At 39.2% G+C, this 25,222-nt stretch overlaps 1 protein-coding gene across 1 annotated transcript in view; it reads left to right on the forward strand.

Annotated features, from left to right (window-relative positions):
- Hmgcll1 (3-hydroxymethyl-3-methylglutaryl-CoA lyase like 1) overlaps positions 1-25,222 on the forward strand; it is a 121,279-nt gene that overhangs the window by 21,069 nt on the left and 74,988 nt on the right. Inside the window, exons 2-3 of the mRNA XM_021172660.2 lie at positions 20,433-20,513; positions 20,715-20,822. Of these exons, the coding sequence (XP_021028319.1) occupies positions 20,433-20,513; positions 20,715-20,822 (189 nt within the window). The remainder of the gene's footprint in view (positions 1-20,432; positions 20,514-20,714; positions 20,823-25,222) is intronic.

The following is a 25,222-nucleotide window of genomic DNA, read 5'->3' on the forward strand; positions in this document are numbered from 1 at the left end:
GGGAGACTCTGGTTCACAAAGGCTTCTGTCATATGATCATCATGACAGATCTCCAAGTGGCTCTCTTTTTCAATTTATTTATTTATTTATTTACTTATTTATTCAATACATCCTGACTATAGTTCCCCTGCCCTCCATTCTTTCTAGTCCCTCTCTCACCTCATACACCCCCCAGATCCACTGCTCCTCTGTTTCCCTTCAGAAAAAAAAAAAACCGAAGTCCTCCTGGAGATATCAACCCAACACAGCATAACAAGATAAGATGTGGCCCAACCCTTCATAGAAAGGCTGGACTAGGCAACCGACTAGGAGAAAAAGGACCTGGAAGAGGCAAAAGAGTCAGACACCCTAACTCCCACTGTTAGGAGTCCCACAAAATCCTAAGCTAAACAGCCACAACACATATGCAGAGGACCTCGTGCAGACCCATGCAGGCTCTGTGATTGCTCCTTCTGTCTCCATGAACCCCTATGAGCCCTGCTTGATTGGTTCTGTAGGCTATGTTCACCTGGTGTTCTTGATGCCCTCTGGTGCCTATAATACTTCCTCCCCCTCTTCCAGGGTTTGACCTACAATCTGTCCTGCCTACAGATGTTCTGTGGCAATGGTGGCCCAGAGCTTGTGCAAGTGGTCAACCAATAACTGCTCTAACTTAAGACTCATGCCATGAGAGGGGATCTGTATCTGACACTGCCTGAATGTCCAGGGACTGGAAGCTGGATGGCCTAGAGACCTAGGGTAGAACCAAACATGACTGGCCACAAATGATTCCTAATGATATTCTGCTGTGTTCATAGATTGGTGCCTACTCCATTCACTATCGGAGAGCTTCCTCTGGAAGATGATGGGAACGGATGCAGAGACCCACCGCTCTTTTTCTGGATAGTGAAGAAGTGTCAAAGGCATTTTTCACAGGCAGGGACAGAGTGACTGGGATAGTTAAGTACAAGGTTATATGTGGAGCACTTCTTGCATGAGTTTTTGAAGAACAAAACTTTGGCACTTTAAAAATAATCTAACTCTACGTAAACATTTCCCCATACTTTAAACTAGCATTCTCTCTCCCTCAGAGTGATTGTTTCATTAATGGGACTGAACAGTCAAAACCTCAAGGGTTCTAAACTGTTAAGATGTAATTAAGGTTAATAACATTGGTCTTAAAGCATCTAGAACTTCTTGCACATCCCATATTGGATCTGAACTACCCTGTGGTAAATACCATCTTCATAACCAAGATCATGCATGGCTCTTTTGGATTGTAATGGGGTTGGAACAAGCTTTTGTGGGATTTAGAAAGAATAGCAGCTTTGATGCCTTTGATAGTGGCAGATCTTAGAGAGATGGAAAGAAAACAAAATTTAATAAGACAAAAGAATCAAGTCTGGAGGAAGGCAGAGCTAGAAACAAGTCTCTTGTTTCAGGTTCTCCTACAGTTTACCCTGCGTGTAACATTCCTCTGGGAATGTAGACATATGGAAACACAGAGGTTGCCTGGGTCTCTGTCTCTAGGGTATTCATGTGCTGGGATGAAGGATTGTTGAATGGGCATTTTTAGGACTGTTCTTACTCATAATCACATGCATGGATTGTATGTAGATACCTTGACCTTGTGACTCTGTGGGATCTCTGTGCTTTTGGAGGGCTAGAATCGCCCTATAGTATGATTAACTGTGTCTTCTTTAGCCTTTATTAAATTTAATGTAATTGATAGTCAAATAAAAAATAAAGACGCGTTAAGGGTAAAGGTTGATAATCTGCCTTGGACAACCAGGTGTGCATGGGGCGTTACGTTCAAGCGGCAGGATACACAGTAACCTCTCTTAGACACTGCCCTTTCAGCTTGCAGCTTAAATGTAACCCCATGCTCAATAAATTCTGATAGAAAAGGGAACTATAGTTGGTAACCCAACACACCCATAAGTAATATAATCTCTTGGCATTTCTCTAAGTGCAAGATTAGATCCCCCTCCCACTGCCTCCAGCTAGCTCTGCTCTTTCCTAAATCTGCTGCTTTAGTTATTGTTCATACCCCACAGATGTTCTCTTTAAGGAGTCTGTACCATGTCTGGGTTTTCTAGGTTCCTCCCAAATCCTCACCGAGGTGGGAATCCTTTAGACTGACCACAAACTGCAAAACATTTGTCTCTGTGTACACTTGTTAACTTGCTTAGGACAGAAAGTTGTGGAAGCAATTAGGCACAGTTTCTACAATGGGCACCAGCTGTGCTCTGTACAGTCAACGTAATTGATCGAGTAGCCCCTTACTTCCCACTATGTGGAGAGAGCATTTAAACAGGGCTGGATTTAGATCTACATGGAATGAATGAAAAAAAAATACACATGCTATGATTTAAGAGCGATTTAAATGCAGTGGCCCCTGGACCACCCCTCATCAGCCTGTTTACATTCCCAACATTAGAGACACCTCTGGGGTTCAAGATATGGGGAGTCTAAAATGAAATAGGCCACCTGGAAAGCAATGTATAATAAAGCAGGTAGCAGCCTCCTCAGCAGTACACAAGGTACTATGGAAACACAACACGAATTTTAATTAGGAAAGGCGGCTGTGAGAAAGCCATGCCAGGTGAGGAGTCAGTCAGTGAGACTCAGTAGGACAGTCACTGAAAAGCAGAGTCCCTGAGAAGTTCTGGCAGGAGACACAGACATGTTACCAGGCAACCTGAAGCATGGTTGTTTTGCTGTGTTGGCCAGGGCTGGATGTTAGAAGCAGCGAGACAAAGGTGCCCAGGTTCAGAGACTCATCAGTGGGAAGTGGGTTAAGCAGTAATATAATTTAAAGGTAGATTGGGGGAGGGGCACGTTTATAAGGATGTTTAGAATAAATTAGTGTCTAGAAGTGAGTTTTCAATTTTGAGACCTTATAAATAAAATGGAGAGAGCGAAATGTTGGCATCATTAGGGCAACCGAATCTAACTTTATAAAGTGTGAGGCAGCTTCCTGTAGGAAAATATTTAGTACTGTTCTGGGGAAGGTAGGGAAAGAGTTTAATGGAGATGTAAGTTTTAAATAAATTTAACAACTTACTTTTTCTTACATTTGGGACTATTTCCCTCTCATAAATATCCTTACTTTGTATGCATTTTACAAACTTCTAGAGGAAATCCGTATCTAAGATCCACATCTGCTGGGTAGAGCGTAGGAACTGGGAGACTTACTTTTAGGATTAAAACCTATATTGTTAGGGTCGAGTCTTGCCCCCGAAGTTATCTGTGCTCCCAAGTTATTCTATAACTTCCTGATTTGTAGTCTCACTGTTTCGACCCAACTCCTTCACTGTCTGTCCTTAATAGCTAGAGGTAATGCAACCTCAGACCACCTCATTCCACCTCCAAAGTCGCTCCTATCCTCCTTCCCCCATAGCTTGCATTTGTCCAGGAATAAGAATTTTCTCCTGGGCCCTCTTAAAACCTGCAGTCCTGATATTTTAAGTTATCCTTTCTACCGCTCCTCTGTTTAATCCTTGCCTTCTGGCTCTTCTTGGAACAGTTAGCACCCAGGCTCATTTTTCCCCAGTCAACTCAAGAACACTGCGCTGACTGTTCTCCCACCGCGTAGAGCTTGGCATCCTTCCTTATCACCCACCTCATTTTGTTTAAGTCCACCTTCTTATGTGAGAACTGTAATGTGGCTGCTGTCCACCCAGCTTCTTCCCCCTTTCTTGAGTTCTTTATTGCCATATATTATAGTTATTACAATTTCAGTGTCATCTAGAAGTTATGCAAAGAAAAAGCCCTCCTGTGTGCTAAGGTGTCCCAGAGGAATAAATGAAAGAGTCGAGTTTATTAATGTGGCACAGATGCCACAGCCGATTCTGCCGACTGCAATTTTGTCAACCATCCCTCAAGGCATGCCCAGCCTATAGCATCTGTCCTGGGAGCCTCTGACTGTGGCCTGACGTATTTGTAGATGACAACATCATATTGCAACATCTAAAGGTTGGATGTTCCGATTTACCCTCTCTGATTTCAAGTGATCCTGCAGAATGGTAAGACTGTAGAAGTTTAGTATTGAGCATTTTGGTACGTTATCGCCATCAGTAATGTCTACTCCACTCTGCTTAGCAGAACCTTCACAACTGAAATAAGAATATTCACTTAGATATAGGACTGCCTGTTCTTTGGAAAATACATTTTCAGCCTGATCTTGTTTTGAGGCTTCAATATCACACATAGCTCTCATCCAAAGTGGTTTTTAAGGCTCACTTTGGACCCATTATGTGCAATAGTTATCTTCCAGTGTGTAATGAAGTTTTATTTTAAAATCCAAGTGACATCTTGTGCTATATAACTAAGTATTAAACAATTGCACATCTGTGAATTCTGGGTAGGACACACATTTATTTTATAATGTTTGTTGAGGATCTTCTTCATGCCAGACTCTGTTCTAAGAGGTGGATATGCCCAGATACAAGTGTGCATATCTATATAAGCTCCATTCTAGGGAAAGAAACAACCAACCAACTAACAAGGTATGCATATGTAACACTCTAATTGTTGATGACTGCTGGAAGCCACTATTTTCTCCACATTGAGATATTTCCTCCCAGAGACAGGAAGGAGGCTCTTAAGCCTGGGACCCCTGTGGTTGAATTGGGGAAAAGCTGGAAGGAGCTGAAGAGGAGGGCAACCCTACAGGAAGACCAGCAGTCTGAACTGACCTGGACCCACAAGATCTCTCAGACACTAAGCCACCAACCAGGCTGCATACACAAGCTGGAGCAAGGCTCCCAAAACATATACAGCAGAGAACTGCCTGGTCTAGCTTCAGTGAGAGAAGATGCATCTAACCCTCGAGAGACTTGAAGCCCCAGGGAGTGTGGAGGCCTGGTGGAGTGGGGACATCCTCTTGGAGATGGGGGTGGGAGTAGGGGGTGGGAGGAGGTATGGGGCGAAGTCTGGACTGTAAAAATGGATTAAAGAATAAAAAGATAAAATTTAAAAACAGATGAGAAATGAGTGAGGCTGACAAGGTGTGATAGTTTACAGTTTATACCGTCACTGTGATGAGATGTAGACAAAAACCTTTGTGCATGTGTATAATGAATTTCCTAGATTAGGTTAGTAGTGATGGAGGTTCCACTGCCAGACTGGATTAAAAGGTAAGAGGAACCCTGGTTTCATCTCTCTCTTTCCCAACTGTGATGCTGCCTCTAGACCTTCCACAATGGCTCCTCAGCCAAATCAGACCCTTCATTCTTTCAGTTGCTGTGATTACAAGGCATAGGAAGCTCTTAGCATTTCCAGAATTGACAAGGACCCTTCCTGTTACTTATGTAAATGGTAACAAGGTCCCGAGAGGAGATTCTCCACCAGGTAGGGATGACTGAAAGTTAGCAGGAAGATTCCAGGCATGCAGCTTCTGTGAGCCATTGCTTTCACTGCGGTGGACTTTCAGTGATGAAGTTGCCCCATTTAAGTCTGAGTCCATGGTACTCTTTGTTCTATTGTAGATTACCTAAATAAACCCAGTGGTTCGCCAACTTGATCTTTGCTGGGACCATCGCCTTTGTGTAATTTGATACTGTATTTAAAGTAAACAGACACCTGTTTGAGTTTCCTTAGGAAAGTTAGACAACAGTGATTAAGGATAACAGGGAGTAGAAAGGGGTTTCTTTGTGATATGTTATTCCTTTTCGTATTATTTTATAACAAGATTTTAGGATTAAGGCAGTGAGCCATGGAGATGTGGCAGAAGAACAGTGGAGCACAAATGTTCAAGTGTTCATGAACAGCAGAGAACTCAGTGTCACAGAGGTGTCATCTGTCAGTGTCAGGTGAAGAGCAGCTGGGAGAGGATGTCAGATGCTCAAAAGACTCAAGGTCATGGGGCACAGTCATAGCCATGGCAAAGGCTAGATTTCTCACCAAGGGACAATATGGGAGGTGTTGAAGAGAACAGTGATGTGATTTGAAACACTAGCAAGGCTGCTCCATACCTCAGAGTAGAGTTGGCAAGAGTAGAAGCTAAGAGCCTGCTACTGTCTTCTTGTAAGAATACAGATAAGAAATTGTTTCCAAGAAAATACAACTATGACTTACAAAGAATGCGTACGTGGCTTGTCAGTAAAAGAAAGAAGCAGTCAGAGATGAGTCCCAGTGTATGATGGCTTAAAAATGTGATTGCTAAGACAGGGTAAGCGTTAGGCAGAACACATATAGAGGGAGGGCCCAAGACTAAGTTTCTGACTGAAAAACCTTAGGCCAGAGCAAATGAGCTCCCTGTTGAGTGTTGTGCTTAGAGGGCCATGTGTATGGGTGTTACTTTCTCAAAGTCGCTCCAGCCTTCTTCCATTGCTTGACTGCTTAGTGTATTCCATGGCTCCTAAAACATGAGAATTCCATGGAATGTGATTTCTGAAGATTCCAATAGATTTTGAGACCAACAAATTTTTCTGTGACATTACCCACAGTGCCTTTAGAATAAGTGTCTCACCCCATAATAATGACATAGTGAACAACTGGGTTGCATAGAGGTTTGTTCAAGTCCCTTGTGCCCAAGCTGTGGGTCATTTCAATACCTGGTCATTGAAATTCTCCTTATCATAGGAGGCTCTGCATTTAAAAAGTTAGAGTTTATCCTGGAGAGCCAGACAAGTGAGCAAAGCACTTGCTGTGGAATTAGGAGGATGTGAGTCTGAATCAGTGGGAGTAGCATAAACACAGACTGGATAATGCATTTCTGCAAGAGACAGAAGAATCCCTGGGAACTTGTGGGCCAGATTGCCTGGAGTACATGGTAGTGGACCCAGAAGGAAACTGTCTCACATAAGGCTGGAGGTGAAGACAGATACTCAAGGTTGTCTTCTGACCTCCACAGCACGTTGTGGCATCTGTATATCTGTATTCACACACACACACACACACACACACACACACACACACACGACTAAAAACAAACCTCTTATATCTGTTCTTAAAACTATGCTTTCAAGCTGGAAGAAGGATCTGTGGAGTGGAACAGGAACGAGCCCTGACATTACTGCGTGTTTATAGAGCTCTTAGAGGTACCCTTGCCTCTGAGCATTCACTGCCAGTCACAATCGTTAATGTGTTTAATTTGCCTTTTAAATTAGCATTTTTTCCATAAACCATTTCCAGCAAGCCAGTAACTGGCCCTGTGTTCAGATGTGGCATTATTCAGCCAGGCTTTGAACCTGAGTTCTCATTTTTTCCCTCCTGCTGAAGCGAGTTCCCCTCTGTTGCTGCTCAGAGGCTCAGCCCGAGGTTGGCATCACTTGCTGGAACAGGATGGGTGGAGCCAACAGGGTCAGCACTGAAGGCTAATTAAAATGTTGGCAAGATGCAGATGGGATAATATCTCCAAAGGTTTTGAGCTATTTACCAAAAGATCTTGAATAATTTCCATAACTTATTTTGACTGTGGCTAAGAACTCTATTTAAGGTAATCTACCTTTAGTATCAATGATTCATCTTGTTAAAAATGTTTAAACCAGTAAGTATGTTTTACAATGAACAATAAAATCATTTATGCTAACTTTTCTGTAAAACTTTTAAAACTTAAAAGCGTCCCATCTTCAAGCTATTTTTATTAAAAGCAAGTGACAACATGCATCATGTGTTAACTCTTCACTAAGCACCAGGCTACATGGGTCACAACCATAACCTCAATAAATTTTTCCCGCAAAGTTTGGGCCAATTGCCAATATCATTCCCTTTGATTTTGTTTTTTTCCTGTGGTACAGGCTGGGAATTCAACACAGGGTCCTGTTCACGGTAAGCTTAGTGCTTTAAAACTGAGTTAACATTCCTTAAAACAACAACGACTTTTCCTTCTCCTTCCCCTCCTCCTTCTCCTCTTCCTGTTTCTCCTCCGCCCTCCTCATTCTCCATCCTCTTCCTTCACCTCTTCCTCCCTCCTCTTCCTCCTCTCCTTTCTTCTTTACTTTTGAAACAGGATTTTGTTAATTTGCCCCATTGGCCTCAAAACTTGAAATCTTCCTGCCTCATTCTCCTGAATATTACTATTCTCATTTTGAGCAGAAGATGGGAAAGAATAGTTAAGTGGTTGGTTGTTGGCATTTGGTGTGTAAGGGTGTTTGCCTATACTTTTTCATGACTACAGTGTGTAACCAACTTTAACAACATTTTCAAAAGGTTTCTAGGGCTTTCTTCAATAGTATTATTGGAGTCAGATGCTATAATGGCTATTGCTTTATTTTAAAACATGGTTATTCCTTAAATATTACTTCTGTATCCAAATAAGTTTTCTTTGGCCAAGCTGTGACATAAGGTTTTGTCTTCACGAGATGTCTTATCAGTTTGTGGGCTGTGGTAATGGTTTCAGTATTTTTCTTTTTGCTCTGGTTAATTGTCCAGGATTTTAGGTGCGGGGAAGGGGGGCCTTCCATATTAATCTTGGGATGTTCCTTTTCTATTTCTGTGAAGGATGTCATGAGGATTTTGATAGAGATAGCATTAAGTGGCTTTGTTTGAATGGCCACTTTCATAATATCAACTCTGCCTGTTTTGAGCATGGAATGTCTATCCATCTTTCTTAGTATTTCTATTCAGAGATTTAAGATTTTCATTATAGATGTCGTTCACATCCTTCATTAGGTTTATTACCAGATAATGTGATTTTTTTGAGGCTATTGTGAATTGATTGTTTCTGAGATCTCTTTCTCAGCATATTTATCATCTGCTGGCCTCACTGGAAAATGGTAGCATTTATGTCAACACTTTGTCTCACACACAGCACTCTGTAACAAACTTCCAAACACTTATGTATCACAAAGTATAAAATACCATACCCTGCATGTTATTTTCTGAGCATATTTAAGCATGTCTGTGATCCTGAAAAGGAAAACACATCTTAACTTGTCTCATCCATCAGAAATAAACATTACACACAAATGTTTTGGTGGGTTTCATTAAAATCTGAAATACTTCTCATAAGTTTAAACAGATCCTGTAGGTGGCTGAATATTTAATTACACTTAAGAAAGAGTATTATGAAACCAGAAGTTCGACACACATCTATTATTTGATTCCCCAAATGTTCATTGTTATATATAAAAAAGATAGGATAACTGAAGTATGATGAACAATAGTTTTATCAAAAAATATAAATTTAAATTATGAGTTGAATAATTCAATCAACTTGATAGGTTGTGTGTCAGAAATTGTGAAAGTAATTTTAATGGTTTCCAAAATAAAGCTGGGAGTGACATCAGTCAGGTGGCTGTGAATGGGGACAGAAAACTTTTATTGGCAATGATAAAAGGAAACAAAAAGTTTCATTTTTAAAATATTGCCAGTTAAAATTTCTTTCTGGGTTTTAACTAACAATTCATTTCTATCTTACTAAATAATACTTTGACAGTCGCGGTGGAAAGTCTAGAGATCACATTGTCCAGTTTATTATAGTTTTATTATTAAGTTTCTATGAGTACAAAATACATTTTTCCTTGAAACTAAGTAATAATTGCCTTTTAAAGAAGCAAAACATTGAACATACAACCTCAGTTTCATAAGTGCATTGACATTCTTCCTCTTTTAATTTTTCAAACACTTTTTAATGATTTGTGGGATGTTTCATTAAACGTCTACATTGTAATCTCTGTTTTCAGCTTCGTATGTTTATTTTCACTTAGATCTAATTTCATTCATTTCTGCTGTCTTCCTGTTATTTTCCAAGGTCCTTGTTTTTAAAAGCATTCATACAGTTTTACATGTTTTTATATGTTTATATATTTCTCATGACTTGAGTGATCCATGGTACATTTTTATTTTTGTATTGAAGCAATCATGAAATGATGAATAGAAATACATTCATGGGTTTATTGGTCAAGTCACATTTGAAAATATTATCGTGTGTGTGTGTGTGTGTGTATTTGTGCAAACACACACCACAGCTTGCCTATGGAGGTCAGAGCACAACTTTGTGGAGTTTGCACTTTTTCTGTCTTTATGTGGGATTTCAGAAAATGAACTCAGTTCATCAGACAATGCAGTAAGCTCCTATACCCACAGAGCCATATTCTGGCCCTTGAGTTTTGTCTCTTTTAAATTAGTAAATAATTTTGGATGATTTTAAAATATTCATTCTGTATCTAATATCTGCTGTATGTGAGAAGTGACCATCCTTTAATGCTCTTATGCTTTTCTGTAACTATACAGATAGAGAAGAGTTCACACTTTTAGACCTTTTAAAAACTTCTTTTTGAACTCTGGCTAAAGGCTATGGGGACGCAGTTTACTAGGCATGCCAATTTCTTTCACTGATTGTCTACAGATTGATAGAAATAAGTGGATACTCTCCTTAATGTTCTGAATGAAAAAATCAAGAAGTACTGCCTATGGAAGTTTAGGTGCCTTTATAGCACATCATTTCTTTGGTTATCGATACATATTAATTAGATTGGCAAAGACGGGTTTCAAACTAACCTGGGTATATAGATATTCTGAATAAAGGCTTTTCCAATGTCCGCTTCATAAAGTCAGCCCCTCCTTCGAGGAGGAACCCAACAAAAGAATTGTCCTTGGATCATCCTGAAAGATGAGGGTTCCTATAGAAATCTACAGTATTGCCAATGATAATGTTTTACATATTTCTGATTTTGTTGGGTTAATGTAGAAAGTAATATTCAATAATAAAAAAGATGGAATTGGAATATGGAATGTTTAACATTACCATAAAATGCCCCGTGCAGATAATTCAGATGGGATGAAAAAAATAGAGATTTCTTTTTGAATGTTAATCTCTAGTGTTCTTTTTTTAAAAAATAAAATAATTTATTGACAAATTCAGCCACATAGCTTACACACTTGCTGCACAAAAATAAATGGTGCATAAATAAATGATATATAGCAAAAAAAAAAAAAAAAAAAAAACAAACCAAAGACCAAGAAACACTGGATATGCTTAGTTCTTATTAACAATAGAGTAGTGTTTAAGAGGTCAGAAAGAGAAAGAGTCATAAGGAAGAGGGATAAGAAGGAAGGAGATTATATTTGGTTTAGTGGGAAATACAGCTTTCCCCCTCATAATACAATTTTTTTTTAATATTTTATTACGTATTTTCCTCATTTACATTTCCAATGCTATCCCAAAAGTCCCCCATACCCACCCCCCACTCCCTTACCCACCCACTCCCTCTTTTTGGCCCTGGCATTCCCCTATATTGGGGCATATAAAGTTTGCATGTCCAATGGGCCTCTCTTTCTAGTGATGGCCGACTAGGCCATCTTTTGATACATATGCAGTTAGAAACAAGAGCTCCGGGGTATTGGTTAGTTCATAATGTTGTTCCACCTATAGGGTTGCAGATCCCTTTAGCTCCTTGGGTACTTTCTCTAGCTTCTCCATTGGGAGCCCTGTGATCCATCCAATAGCTGACTGTGAGCATCCACTTATGTGTTTGCTAGGCCCCGGCATAGTCTCACAAGAGACAGCTATATCTGGGTCCTTTCAGCAAAATCTTTCTAGTGTGTGCAATGGTGTCAGCATTTGGAAGCTGATTATGGGATGCATCCTAGATATGGCAATCACTAGATGGTCCATCCTTTCGTCACAGCTCCAAATTTTATCTCTGTAACTCCTTCCATGGGTGTTTTGTTCCCAATTCTAAGAAGGGGCAAAGTGTCCACACATTGGTCTTTGTTCTTCTTGAGTTTCATGCCTTTAGCAAATTGCATCTTATATCTTGAGTATCCTAAGTTTCTGGGCTAATATCCACTTATCAGTGAGTACATACTGTGTGAGTTCCTTTGTGATTGTGTTACCTCACTCAGGATGAGGCCCTCCAGGTCCATCCATTTGCCTAGGAATTTCATAAATTCATTCTTTTTAATAGCTGAGTAGTACTCCATTGTGTAAATGTACCACATTTTCTGTATCAATTTCTCTGTTGAGGGGCATCTGGGTTCTTTCCAGCTTCTGGCTATTATAAATAAGGCTGCTATGAACATAGTGGAGCATGTGTCCTTCTTACCGGTTGGAACATCTTCTGGATAGATGCCCAGGAGAGGTATTGCGGGATGCTCCAGTAGTACTATGTCCAATTTTCTGAGGAACTGCCAGACTGATTTCCAGAGTGGTTGTACAAGCTTGCAACCCCACCAACAATGTAGGAGTGTTCCTCTTTCTCCACATCCTCGCCAGCATCTGCTGTCACCTGAATTTTTGATCTTAGCCATTCTGACTGGTGTGAGATGGAATCTCAGGGTTGTTTTGATTTGCATTTCCCTGATGATTAAGGATGTTGAACATATTTTCAGGTGCTTCTCTGCCATTCGGTATTCCTTGGGTGAGAATTCTTTGTTCAGCTCTGAGCCCCATTTTTTAAATGGGGTTATTTGATTTTCTGGAGTCCACCTTCTTGAGTTCTTTATATATATATTGAATATTAGTCCCCTATCCGATTTGGGATAGGTAGAGATCCTTTCCCAATTTGTTGGTGGTCTTTTTGTCTTATTGATGGTGTCTTTTGCGTTGCAGAAGCTTTGCAACTTTATGAAGTCTCATTTATCAATTCTCGTTCTTACAGCACAAGCCATTGCTGTTCTCTTCAGGAATTTTTCCCCTGTACCCATATCTTCGAGGCTTTTCCCTACTTTCTCCTCTATAAGTTTCAGTGTCTCTGGTTTTATGTGAAGTTCCTTGATCCACTTAGACTTGACCTTAGTACAAGGAGATAGAAATGGATCAATTCGCATTCTTCTACATGATAACCGTCATTTGTGCCAGCACCATTTGTTGAAAATGCTGTCTTTTTTTCCACTGGATGGTTTTAGCTCCCTTGTCAAAGATCAAGTGACCATAGGTGTGTGGGTTCATCTCTGGGTCTTCAATTCTATTCCATTGGTCCACTTGTCTGTCACTATACCAGTACCATGCAGTTTTTATCACAATTACTCTGTAGTACAGCTTTAGGTCAGGCAAGAGATCTAATTTAATTTCAAAAGAAGCATCCGGTTTTCAGGTCTACATTTCTCACACGTGTTGCAATGGCATTTGATCTGCCTTTTATCCTTGTCCACTTTAAGAATTCCTGACATGAAGTTGGATATTTCACTATGTGTAAAGAATTTACATGTACAAGTATTACTCAACCTGGACTCCATGGGGATGGGATTCAAAGATAGATGGGAAGAAAGGTGAGAGTTAGTATGGGATAATGCGGAGGTCTGTGCATATGATCAAATACATTGTTTGAAATTCTCAAGGAATTAATGAATTATTATTTTCAAGAATGAATGAAATGAGTGAAACATATAAATCTGCCTAGATATTTCTAAAATGGGTGATATTCAGTAGAGAAAAATGAATACTTAGATGGCAGAGAATAAAGAATTGTATATATTACCAAGAAGGGAATTGACTGTCTAAAGCCACCAGTCATTACTAATAGAAAATACATCTGCTGTTCACACAATCACACACACACACACACACACACACACACACACACACAGAGAGAGAGAGAGAGAGAGAGAGAGAGATTGTAGAGAAATCCTGTCACTATATGACTCCCACTTAATTTTATGTGTAAGTGACCTTGAGTCAAGCAGACCACCTGTGTTCCATATAAAAGAATGGTTCCTTTGAGTTTTCAACCAAAACTGAATAATCTATGATATATTTAATCATCTTCAAAGAAACTAGGGTAGAAGCCAGAGATATTAGCAAATTAAACTCAGGTCATCCATTTTTTTCTGGTTCTGCTTAATTTATAGTGTAGCTTCATAAGTGAAAAGTGGATAGGATGTTTCCTTGGAAAACTAAAGCCACATGAAAGCTCAATATGCTATTTCCTCTATGCTTTCTTTCTGAAAGTGAATCAATGGAACTCTGCCGCCAAATGCGGGCGTGGACAATCTCTTGAAATGCTCAAGATGGATTGCATATCTTTCATGTTTCAATAGTGCCATGTATTGGATTGCACATTAGATGAGATATCCTGAACTCACAACATGTTTTTAATGCTATAAAATGAAATTTAGACTGTAGGCTCTTTTAAGGGCAATTTTGCTCACTTCTGCAAAGTAATTCTTTTCATTATTACCTTTTTATAGATTCTTTGTGAATTTTGCATTAAGAACCGCAATCCCACTCATCTCCCCATTTCTTAGTACACACCCTCTGCCCTTGCAACCTGCCACCTCAAAAGAACAAATACCTCACTGTAGAAGTTGTGTGTTGTGGGTCTCCTCGCTCTTGGTGGATTGCTGGCCAATTTGGTCCACTAGGGCATTGGGAGCAGAGTCAGGGGATTTGGAAGCCCTGTGAGTATGTGCGGTGAATGACCACACCTGGACTGCTTATCAGTAGGCAGATCAACTTTACTTAGGGTGATTGACGGCATATAAAGTTTTGGGAACTGAAGGCAGGGACATCCAGGATGAGCAAAGGCTGGGGGCTTAGGATACCTGGAATGCCTCATTAGCATGGGGAAGCATATCAGAAATCTCAGGTGATAACTTAACAGGTTTTGTCAGGAGAAAGGAAATTGGTCCTATAAACTAATTGAGGCAATGTGACATTCTTCAGGTAGAGGCAAGTATGAGTATACGGGATTAAAATTCCCTGGGTGAAGGAGAAGCTCTGCCCAAAAAAGGTAGTCTCCAATATTGCACAGAGCCCAGAGGCCATTCAGTTGTGGTGAAAACTTCAACCTTAATTAGCAGAGTTTTTCCACACAGTGGGTCACAGTAGGTCCCACAGTATACCCTTTTGTCCACACTTCCTGTGCAGACATACATTTGCGTTTCTCCAGTGTCTAATTTGTCTTTAATATATACTCCTTGAATAGGTGTGATATAAAAGCCTCTCTTGACCATCTTTAGTGTCTTCCTAGCAATTTACCTATAAATTGGCCTTCTAGAGAATGTTATAAATATACAGATAAAAACTCATAGAATAATTGACATAAGTGTGTATATAATTAGAATTCTAGGATTTAAGTTAACATCAATCATTATCTCACCTCAAGAGCTTACTGGTTTCCATCACATGTTATGTTTTACCTTCTTTCTGACTGTTTCTACCAGACTTGTCCATTTATAACTGCTTATCTTCTAACACTCTGACACAAGGACTGTGTACAATGAGGTTATGTGGATGGCCTTAGGGAATTGCTTCTGTAATAGGCTTAATTAAAGTCAACTGAAAAGACTAAATAGTCGGATTAAATTCAAGAAGGACATAAAAATGCATCAAAGAAGAAGACACCCCAATTTGACTGAAATGGTTATTGCTTTTGGTTTTCTTCATGTCCTGGTGAATAGTGACAACCAAATCACACTGAGAGCAAAGGGAAATATCCAACTCTCTAATTATACATGGCACATAATTTTCACCTTCAAAACACTGTGTTCCTTTTTTTGGGAAAGCGGCTCCCTTTAATAAAGCAGCACTCTTTGTCCATGAACGCTGGAAGATAATTCATGATGAAAACAGAGTGGAAACAATGATAATGAGATCACATTTACAATCACCTGGTTTTGATTTTGCTCTGGTCTCATTTCTCTTATTTGATGAGGAGAGTTAATTTAAAAAGTGGGGGAGTGTCTCCCCTGACTTTATCTGCGCATGCCATACCTCTTCTTGGCCAAATTATAACCACTCCATCATTAGGCATGATTGCAGCATTGTCATCCAGAACCATACTCAAAGCCGAGGATCCTTCCCTCTCAGCCCCCACCCCTCAAGTTAGTTCCATGCCTCACAACTGGAGAAGAAGATGCAGAAGTGAGAATTTGTTTCCTTCTTTGTTATTTTTTTGCTAGTGAATTTTAGTTTCACAGAAATTGTCGAACAAGGCCAGTTGGAATTGTATTAGGGATTATCTGGATTCTTTCAAGAAGTTGGCACAGGGTGCTAATCAAGTCAATCACAACTTTAGATGCCAAATAAGTCAGTGAGCTTCTCTCCTTGTTACACACTCACATACACACACACACACACACACACACACACAGAAACATGATGAGAATTTTAGTTTCTTTAAAACCCAGTTACGTTATATGAATATACTTTTGTTTTAATCCCAGATGTGGGATAAGAGGCTGCTAGACCCTAGAGGAGAACCTACTACTCCTAAGTCCCTACAGTTTCTAACTTATATTCTTAATTCCTATACTCATAGCTATAGGTAGTGCAGGCCTCATCCCTCAAAAAAGATGTGGTTTTTTTTTTTCAGAATGCAGAGACTATTGCAGAAATCCATGTCTAGTCAAAATGCAGAGAATAAGTGACAATGTTGTACAGCTCTCAAATGGGACAACTATAGCACAACCCCTACACCTAAAATTTAGATGATCGTGACAAGGTTGTTGCATACATGAAATTGCAACAAGATGGCCATCTACACAAGACCTGCGATAACTCCTCCACCAGTTAACATGCTGACATGGATGGAACAAAATCTCACAAAGCTGCACTCCTACATAAAGACTTACACAATCAGTGGATACTAAGAATCATTTTTCTTCATGTATGAGCATTCTATTCTGCTGGTCACTTGTAGACATTTGTACATGTGGGCAACACAAGTTGAATTTGATAGGTTGTGTGCATGTATGCACATTTCCTAGATATGTGTGTAAAGCATCAGAAGAGGTTACAGCATCAGGAGGGAGGGATGGGTGGGAATAATCTAACCTCAATGTGCTCATATATGAAATTCTGAAATAATTAAAAAAGTAGCCGTTTTTCCCATGAGGACAGAGTCAGTGTATAAATTGGTTGAGTGCACTGTATTTGACAAAAACCAAATAGTTGGAAGCTCAGGTCCTGAATGTCTAAGTTTATTTTATCTCCTTATTTGAAGACAGGATGATGAATTATTTACATTCAGCACAGAAATAGCCAGTTATGATGCTTATATAGTATGACAGATATAGCTTACATCTCATTTAAAATTCATATGGAATTTGGAAAGCCTAATTTTTCTTATTTAGATGTTATCCATTTAATTAAGCGTATTTACATCTTCTAGTACGCTTATTAATACATATTCTTATTAATTACTAATTATCTAATATCTTACTAACACTTCTAATACTTCTTCTGAACTAGGTCCATAGGACCAGAGACTCCAGAATCCAAACAATTCACTATCTCAGCAATGAATGGAAAGTAGGGCAGGCTAGACAGGAGCATTGGGTCCTGTTTGGAGAGGGGCAGTCAGTAAGTAGCATTTCTTGGGAGCTGTGATGTGTGAGAAGGAAAGGAAGCAAACAGCCTCCTTTCTTCCTTCTGTAGACTCAGTCATCTATGCACAAGCCAAAGCACCAAACCGACATTCAAATTCAGGGGAAAGCAGTGGCTTCTTGCTTGATTCTTTGTGGTTAATAAAAAACCCATTTTTACAGTAATACACATAAATTATGCAAAGTAATGTATTGTTATATTTCTATACATGTATATAATATGTTTGAATTAGATTATCCTCTTATCTTCATTAGCCTCTTTTATCCCCTCCCTTCTCTTCCTTGTCCATCTTATAGTACCATCACCTTACTCCCCCCTCCCGCTAAATTTACATAACCAAGAAAACATGATACTTATCTTTGTGAAGCTGGCTTATTTGGCATAGCATATGTTTTTTTCTGAAAAGATAGCATATTTTTATGGATGAGTAATATACACAGATCACATTTTCTATTTCCATCCATCTGTCATTGAGTACCTAGACCGATTTTCTGACTTGGCTGTTCTAAATAGTGCCTGCCACAATATGTTTGGCTATGTAGGTATTTATATTGTAAGTTGGCACTGATTCGTTTGGGTATGTATCCAGGAGTGGTTTAGCCAGATCATATGGTATTTATATGTTTAGCCTTTGAGTAAACCACCATACTGTTTCCACAGTGTCTGGACTAACTTAAATTCCACCAAATAGTACATAAATGTTTCTTATTTTCCTGCAACTATGCCCAAACTTATTTTTTTCTTGCTAGGCATTATGACTTGGGTAAAACAGACTTGAAGTACAGTTTTAATTTGAATTTTCCTTGTGGTTCAGGTGAAGATTGTCAAACAGGCCTTTTCCCCCCTTATATTATTGAACATCTGTGCTTCTAACTTTGATAAGTGTTAAGTTCTTTTGCCCATTTATTGACTAATTTATTTTCTCTTTTTGTTTTTACCTTTTTTTACAATGTCATTTCCTCCAGGCATTCTGGTTTACTTTGAGTTCTTTATTTTGGATGCTAATGTCTGTAACATGAATAGCTGGCAATTATTTTTGATGATCTATTATAATGGAATTGAATTATTCAAAAGAAATTGACCTTTGGAATTTCAATCACGATACCTATCACAAAGTTATAATAAATGAATTATTTCAATGTTGAAATAATATAAATGACGTATCAAGATTATATCCTATTGCTTTTTTTTTTTTTACTATTTTAACTTTGTGGAATTAGAACTTATTTAACAGAATGTAATTACTTAATAAAAAATAACCTAGTGTATTTGTTTACTCTTCTATTGCTGTGATAAAATGTCATAGTCAAGGAAACTTTATAGAAAGAAGAGTTTCACTGGGCTTACAGCCCCAGTGGAGAATGAGGCCACTGTGGTGGGAAACCTACAAACAAGAGGCAGGTGTGGAGGCAGAAGCAGGAAGCTGAAAGCCCACATCCTCAACTATAAGCCATAATCAGAGCAAACTGAACATAAATACACAAACCTTGTCCTTAGTGGCATACTATGTCTAGCAAGGTCACACCTCCCAACCTTCTTAAACAGCGCCACGAACTGATCAAGGGTTCAAGTATCCAAGCCAATGAGGAACATTTTCATTTAAGCCCTGACTTTCCACTCCCTGACCACCATGGGTTCATGGCCATACCACGATTCAAATGCATTTAGTCCAAAGTTTCTTCGGAGACTCAAGGCAATGTCTTAAGTATAATCCCCCTTTAAATTAAAAGCATATTACATAGTTCAAATGTGTGGTGATACTGAATGGAAGAATGGGGACATAGTCAGGAAATACTGAATCAAATCAAGACCAGAACCTAGCAAATCTTGTAGCTTCATGTCTGGGGTCAAACGAATTGGACAGTTCTGCCCCTCTGGCTTTACTGTCTGCAGCATGCATCTCTTTAGGGATAGTTGCACTCGCTGTTTGCAGTCATCCTTGGCAGACAGGCCATGGCTCTGCAAGTCTTCAACATTTTGGGGTCTTTACTGCAACTCAGGCTTTACCTCCACAGCCTCACACAATGGGTTCTCAAAGCACATGGCTCTCTATGACTTTCATGAAGAGACTCCCCTCCATATGTTCCCTGCCTTTAGTGGTTGTCTGAAACCACAGAGGAAGAATCCATGACTTTGGATTTCCAAGGAGGGAAAATCCTTTATGCCTCTAAAACCAAAGCCATGTGGACAACACTGCCGTGTTAGGCTGCCAGCATGGGTTAGACCATGTCCTCTTGAATCATGTTAGTAGTAGTGCTTTTATTCAGTTGCTTTCAAAAATGCCTCAGGTTTTCTTACACTGGTTGGAAGCTTGGTTGTGTGAGGTCTTTCTCTGAAGGCACCCCCTCCCCCTTTATTCCAGTGCAGAACGAGAAACCTCTCATGCCTTGGCTGTAACATGAAGCTTCCTAGTGTATTTCTTTCTGCCCCATATGTTTTTGCTTCATTGTAGATCTGAATAAACATTATCAGTAATAGTCGTGGCAGGGATTCAGTGTTACACTGTCTTGAAATTTCCTATGATGAAAGGTTAGCCTATTACTTTTTAATTTAGCCTCAGTTAAATTCTTAGGCCATGGGCAAAAGACAGCCAAACTCTTTGCCAAAATAGCACCTAAGTGGTCTACAGACCAGTTGTTGTTAAATAAGTCTTTGCATCCTTTAAAACCTCTTGCAAGAGGTCCCTTTGATTTGATTTGCCCTCAGCACTATCTTCTAGGCTCATGCTAAAATAATGCTTTAATTGCTAAACTCAACATGTAATTACTTTTCTAGGCCTTACTCCCAAAGTCTTCCACATTCCTCCCTCTTCCTCCCCTCCCTCCCCCCGCCCCACTCATGGCTAATATGGTTCTTCATAGCAACAGTCAACTCTCTGGTACCAACTACTATATTAAATACCTTTCTATTGCTGCAATAAAACACGATAACCAAGGTGTATTATAGATATTTAGATGGGAAATAGTCCATTGCACAACAGCAAGCAGCAGGAGTTGAGGCAGGCCTTGAGTCAAAGAGATGAACTGAATGTAAAGCGAGACTGTGAGTCCCCGGCCTTTAGTAAGATGCTTCTTTCAACCAGGCTGTGTCCCTCAAAACTCCCAAAATCGCACCGCAACTGCGGACTAAGTTTTTCACCATCCAAGCCCATGAGGGACAGTCTCATTCAAACCACTACAGTGTGGCAATCCAAGTGATCTCTTTTTTTCTTGTCCTCATACTGCTTGCATTTCAGGAAGCATCTCAGTTATCTGGACTCCCTGAATATGTGAAAATAGTAGAAGTTGGACCAAGGGATGGATTGCAGAATGAAAAGGTAGGTTTATATAGCCTTTATATAGTGCATTCCATAACATTTTAATGGCACAGACATTTTATATTTTAAGCAGTATTTGTGGTGATGACTGTTTGACATTTTAAATCATAATGTATTTGCTTCCAATTGGGAAGTAATATTTTATGTTTCAGTAGTTTTTATATAATTAATTTATATAATATATTTTATGATTTTTTTTAGGTTATAGTTCCCACAGACATAAAAATTGAATTCATCAATCAACTTTCCCAAACTGGCTTGTCTGTAATAGAAGTAACCAGCTTTGTGTCTTCCAGATGGGTACCACAGGTATTCAAATCTATAATTATAAAATTTAACATGTTTAAGTTTAGTGAACACTGTGAGATTTTATATATATATATATATATATATATATATATATATATACACATACATATACACACACATATATATATAACTAGATATAAATTATATAATAATTTCCATATATTATAAACTATTAGTTCATATTCTGGTAGGATTTGGAAAACCTTTGATATATGAACTGAAGTTCTCTAAGAATTAATATAATTTTAAGCTATTTTAAAAAAAATAACCTGCAATAATATGCTAATATGTAAACATAGGATCCAAAATAACAAATACAGGTTAAAGCTCTTGAATAGCAAATTTGGGGCCTGCTTTGAGTTTACCATTTATGGCTGACATTTCAACTACCTTGAGAATCTCCGAGTGTGATGGAATTTCACATTAGCTGGTGAACAACATAGAGGTAATTCTTCATTTGTTTCATCTATCATTCATATTTGCTGACATGTAATGTGTAAGACACACAAAAGAGGAGGTAAGTCATTTTCAATCATCTCATTAAAAATGAAAAGGTGCTATAGCGTTGTTCACAATTTCATACACTGAATTTAACTCATCAATCCTGAGACTTGATTAGCGTCTTTGAGGTAATTAGTCTTTGAGGTTGGTAATTAGTGATCAGTTTAGCCTCTTCCTGCCTAACCCAGTGTCAGCACCCTGACCCCAAGTGTCTCCCCTGTCCTTCATCTCAGTGGTTACTTCTGATCCCAGTACCATGTTCCCATTGTCCTCTGCTCTCTTTAGTCAGCTGATTTCATATTAATTACTTGTTTTCTTCTGTTTTCATGCCTGAAGTTCCATTCCCTCGGCACTCTGCTTTTGTTGCTCTTCACTGCCCAAAGTCTCTCTCTTTACTGTGTCTCTCATACCAATAGTTGCTCCATTGAGAAAGAAAAGGCTTGTTTTTTCTGATGAACTTCAACTGGACTTGACTCTGACATCTCTATGTCATCAGCTTCAAATCCAGGCTTATTACGATCACACACTGCCTTATGCCGAGAGCTCATCTGTTCCCCTCAGAATCCTGTGCTTGATTCTCCAATTACTTTTTATACCTAATTAGTTGCTGTCTTGGTTAGTTATGGCTGCATAACCAAGTTAGTTAGTCATGGAAGATCAAGCTGGTTCAGATGTCAGAGGTCTATCTACCGGTTCTAGAGTCTGGAAAATCTGAAATCAGGATGCCGACAGATCTGTGGTCTGTGAAGCCTTGACTTCTAGTTTCACATCGCTGTCTTTACACTGTATCCACTATGACAGACAGAAGAAGAAGGAAGAAAACCATTTCCTGTCTCCTCTTACTAGCTCATTAGCTCATTGCTGGGATCTTTCATGATGATGTAGGTACTATTTAGAGTACACCATTCCAACCTTGGTACTAATACAAGAAAATTTATAGGGAGGTTACTTAAATATACTGTCCACAGAGGGAGAAAAGCTCATAAAATATCTCTGTGGCTGGTAAGATGGCTAGTGGGTAAGGGAACTTGGCACCAAGCCCGACAACCAGAGTTCAATCACCAGAATCCATGTAGTGAAGCAGAGAACTAACTCCTGCACATGATAACACACCCATACTTACACACGCATGCACACCCATGCACCCCCCATACCCAACCACACCCACACAAAACAAACATACACACAAATAAATGTGCAAGAGGTTAATCTCCTTTATATTCTATACTTGTTTCCCCCTTTCAATTCCACAGATGTATTACCGACCCACAACCCATGACCCACAAACCCACAAGATATTACATGGAATAAGTAAGCATCGTTCTCCATTCCTTATATATCTTACTTATAGCGGACTAAAATAGGCTTCCAGGAATATATCTGAGAAACGCATTCTAACTCTTTAAAAATTCCCTTCTCACTGAAAGAGCCTGGAAAACACACACTCAAGTCTTTGTATGTGACTCCAGTTTTCCTAGTAACCCTGAGCTCTATTAATACAATTAATTCACTTTGCTGAAACTCCTGCTAACCTGAACCGATTCTTGTTCCTATTTTCCTGGCATTTAGACAGGGTGCTATCATACAAGGCACTTTACACACACATTTGCTTAGTTACCTCTCAATGTCTGTATTTTCCTGCAGTTCTAACAGGTATGATGTGAAATGGCAAAAACTCTGACTCCTGTTGGCTGGGATGCATTTGATGTAACAGAAAACACTATGTGGTCAGTAATCACAGACTCTTTACTGAGTGATTCTAATTTCTTGTCAGATAGTGATTTTCCTTCAAGTCACTGTTGGTACTTAAGTCATAAACCTCTCTCTATATCTATAAATCTTCTCTGATCATTTGCTATTTGTACCGTAAGTTGTATGAAGATAATGCCTCTGGTTCATCATCCTCAGTGCTTGGCCATAGCAGGGAGGCATACAGGAAAATCACTGTGAAATGAATAGTGAATCAGTCAGCTTGAAAGAATGGCAACATATTCTTTTCAATTTTCTTGTATAGGTAAGCAACCCTACCTTTTATGTGTATATCTGTTATCATATAATTAAGTATACAGATATCTTTCTTAGAAGAACACATTACTTGATATATATGTTTTCCTGATTATTTTATTTTGAGAAACAAAAATATTTTACCAGCTATCATTGATTTTTAAGGGACTGCAAGAAATTTTCATCATCTTTAAGATTTGAAGAAGTTGTCCTGTTTATAGATAATTTCATGCTCTTTCACACATTCAATTACATTTGGGAAGAGAGGACACACTGGCATAGTTATAAAATTAGGAGAGTGTAGTGGTTATTAAGATTCTGGGGGTTTGCTATACCTTTTTGTTGCCTTTAAATATCTACTAGGGGTTTCTACACTACTTCAGACCATTTAGTTCCCAAATAAAAGACACAGAGACCATTAGATTTGTAATAAACTTGAAAGCACCACAGCTTGGCAGATATCAACCCTCTAAGCTATCTTGTCAGTTTCCCCTTACCAAATCCCCATAAATATGGGCATCTGTTCCATTTGCACTGTTCCTGCTTCATCAGGCCAGCCCTCGTGGCCACATACTTATGATCCATGCTACTCCATAGCAACTTCCTTCTTTCTCCTCTCATCTCTCCTCATGGTCCTTACCTGATACCCCAAGCCCAGGAGCCACAGCTTTGCCCACTTCTCTTCTGCTCAGCCCAGGCTATAGGCATCTTTGGTAGTTTGAATATGCTTGGCTCATAGGGAGTAGTACAGTTATGAGGTGTGGCCTGGTTGGAGGAAATGTGTCACGTGGGGGTGGGCTTTGGAGTTCTCTTCCTATCTTCAAGCTCTACCCATTGTGAAAGAGAGCATCCTCCTAACTGCCCGAGGATGCCAGTTTCTCCTGGTTGCCTTTGTCAAATCAAGATGCAGAACTTTCAGCTTCTTCTCCAGTCCCATTTCTTCCTGGACGCTGCTATTTTTCCTGCTATGATGATAATGTATCAAACCTCTGAAACCATAAACCAGCCTCAATTAATGTTTGTGTTTATAAGTGTTGCCCTGGTAATGGTGTCTTTTCATAGCAATGGAAACCCTAAGTAAAGCAGCATTTTTATTAACCAATCAGGAATAACTTGGCAAGGTTTGCACAACAAAAGCTGGTGTGTGTGAGAATTTGCTCTTCTTGAGGCAAGCATATGTTGGGATACAATATTTAGTATTTGAATATATAGAAGTACCATACCATCCCCAACAGGTCTTGCTAATATTAATAATAAATAACTAAATTTTCATTTCAAATACTAAATCTTGATATTATCAAAATTCTATAATTTCCAGTGATTTTAAAAAAGTTGCTAGCTGCATATGTAGCAGAAGATGGCCTAGTCGGCCATCAGTGGAAAGAGAGGCCCGTTGGTCTTGCAAACTTTATATGCCTCAGTACAGGGGAATGCCAGGGCCAAGAAGTGGGAGTGGGTGGGTAGGGGAGTGGGGGGGGGGAGGTTATGAGGGACTTTTGGGATAGCATTGGAAATGTAAATGAAGAAAATACCTAATAAAAAAATAATAGAAAAAATTTCTAAAAAAAAAAAAAAGTTGCATACAAAATATTCTTCTCCTAATAAGATGATGCCCATGACTTCATGCTATTACTATTATATAATAATAAAAATTGATTTGTATACTATCCTTTCAAACTCACATATGGTGCTTACAGAGACATCTGAAAGAATGAGAATAGAGCAATCTCTAAAAGGCCACACTTACTCTCTTGTAGCTAATGACAAGAAAATATGACAAAAGAAAATGAAAACCCGGACGTGGTGGCGCACGCCTTTAATCCCAGCACTCGGGAGGCAGAGGCAGGCGGATTTCTGAGTTTGAGGCCAGCCTGGTCTACAAAGTGAGTTCCAGG

Source organism: Mus caroli, chromosome 9, assembly GCF_900094665.2.
Source record: "Mus caroli chromosome 9, CAROLI_EIJ_v1.1, whole genome shotgun sequence".
Lineage (NCBI taxonomy): Eukaryota > Metazoa > Chordata > Mammalia > Rodentia > Muridae > Mus > Mus caroli.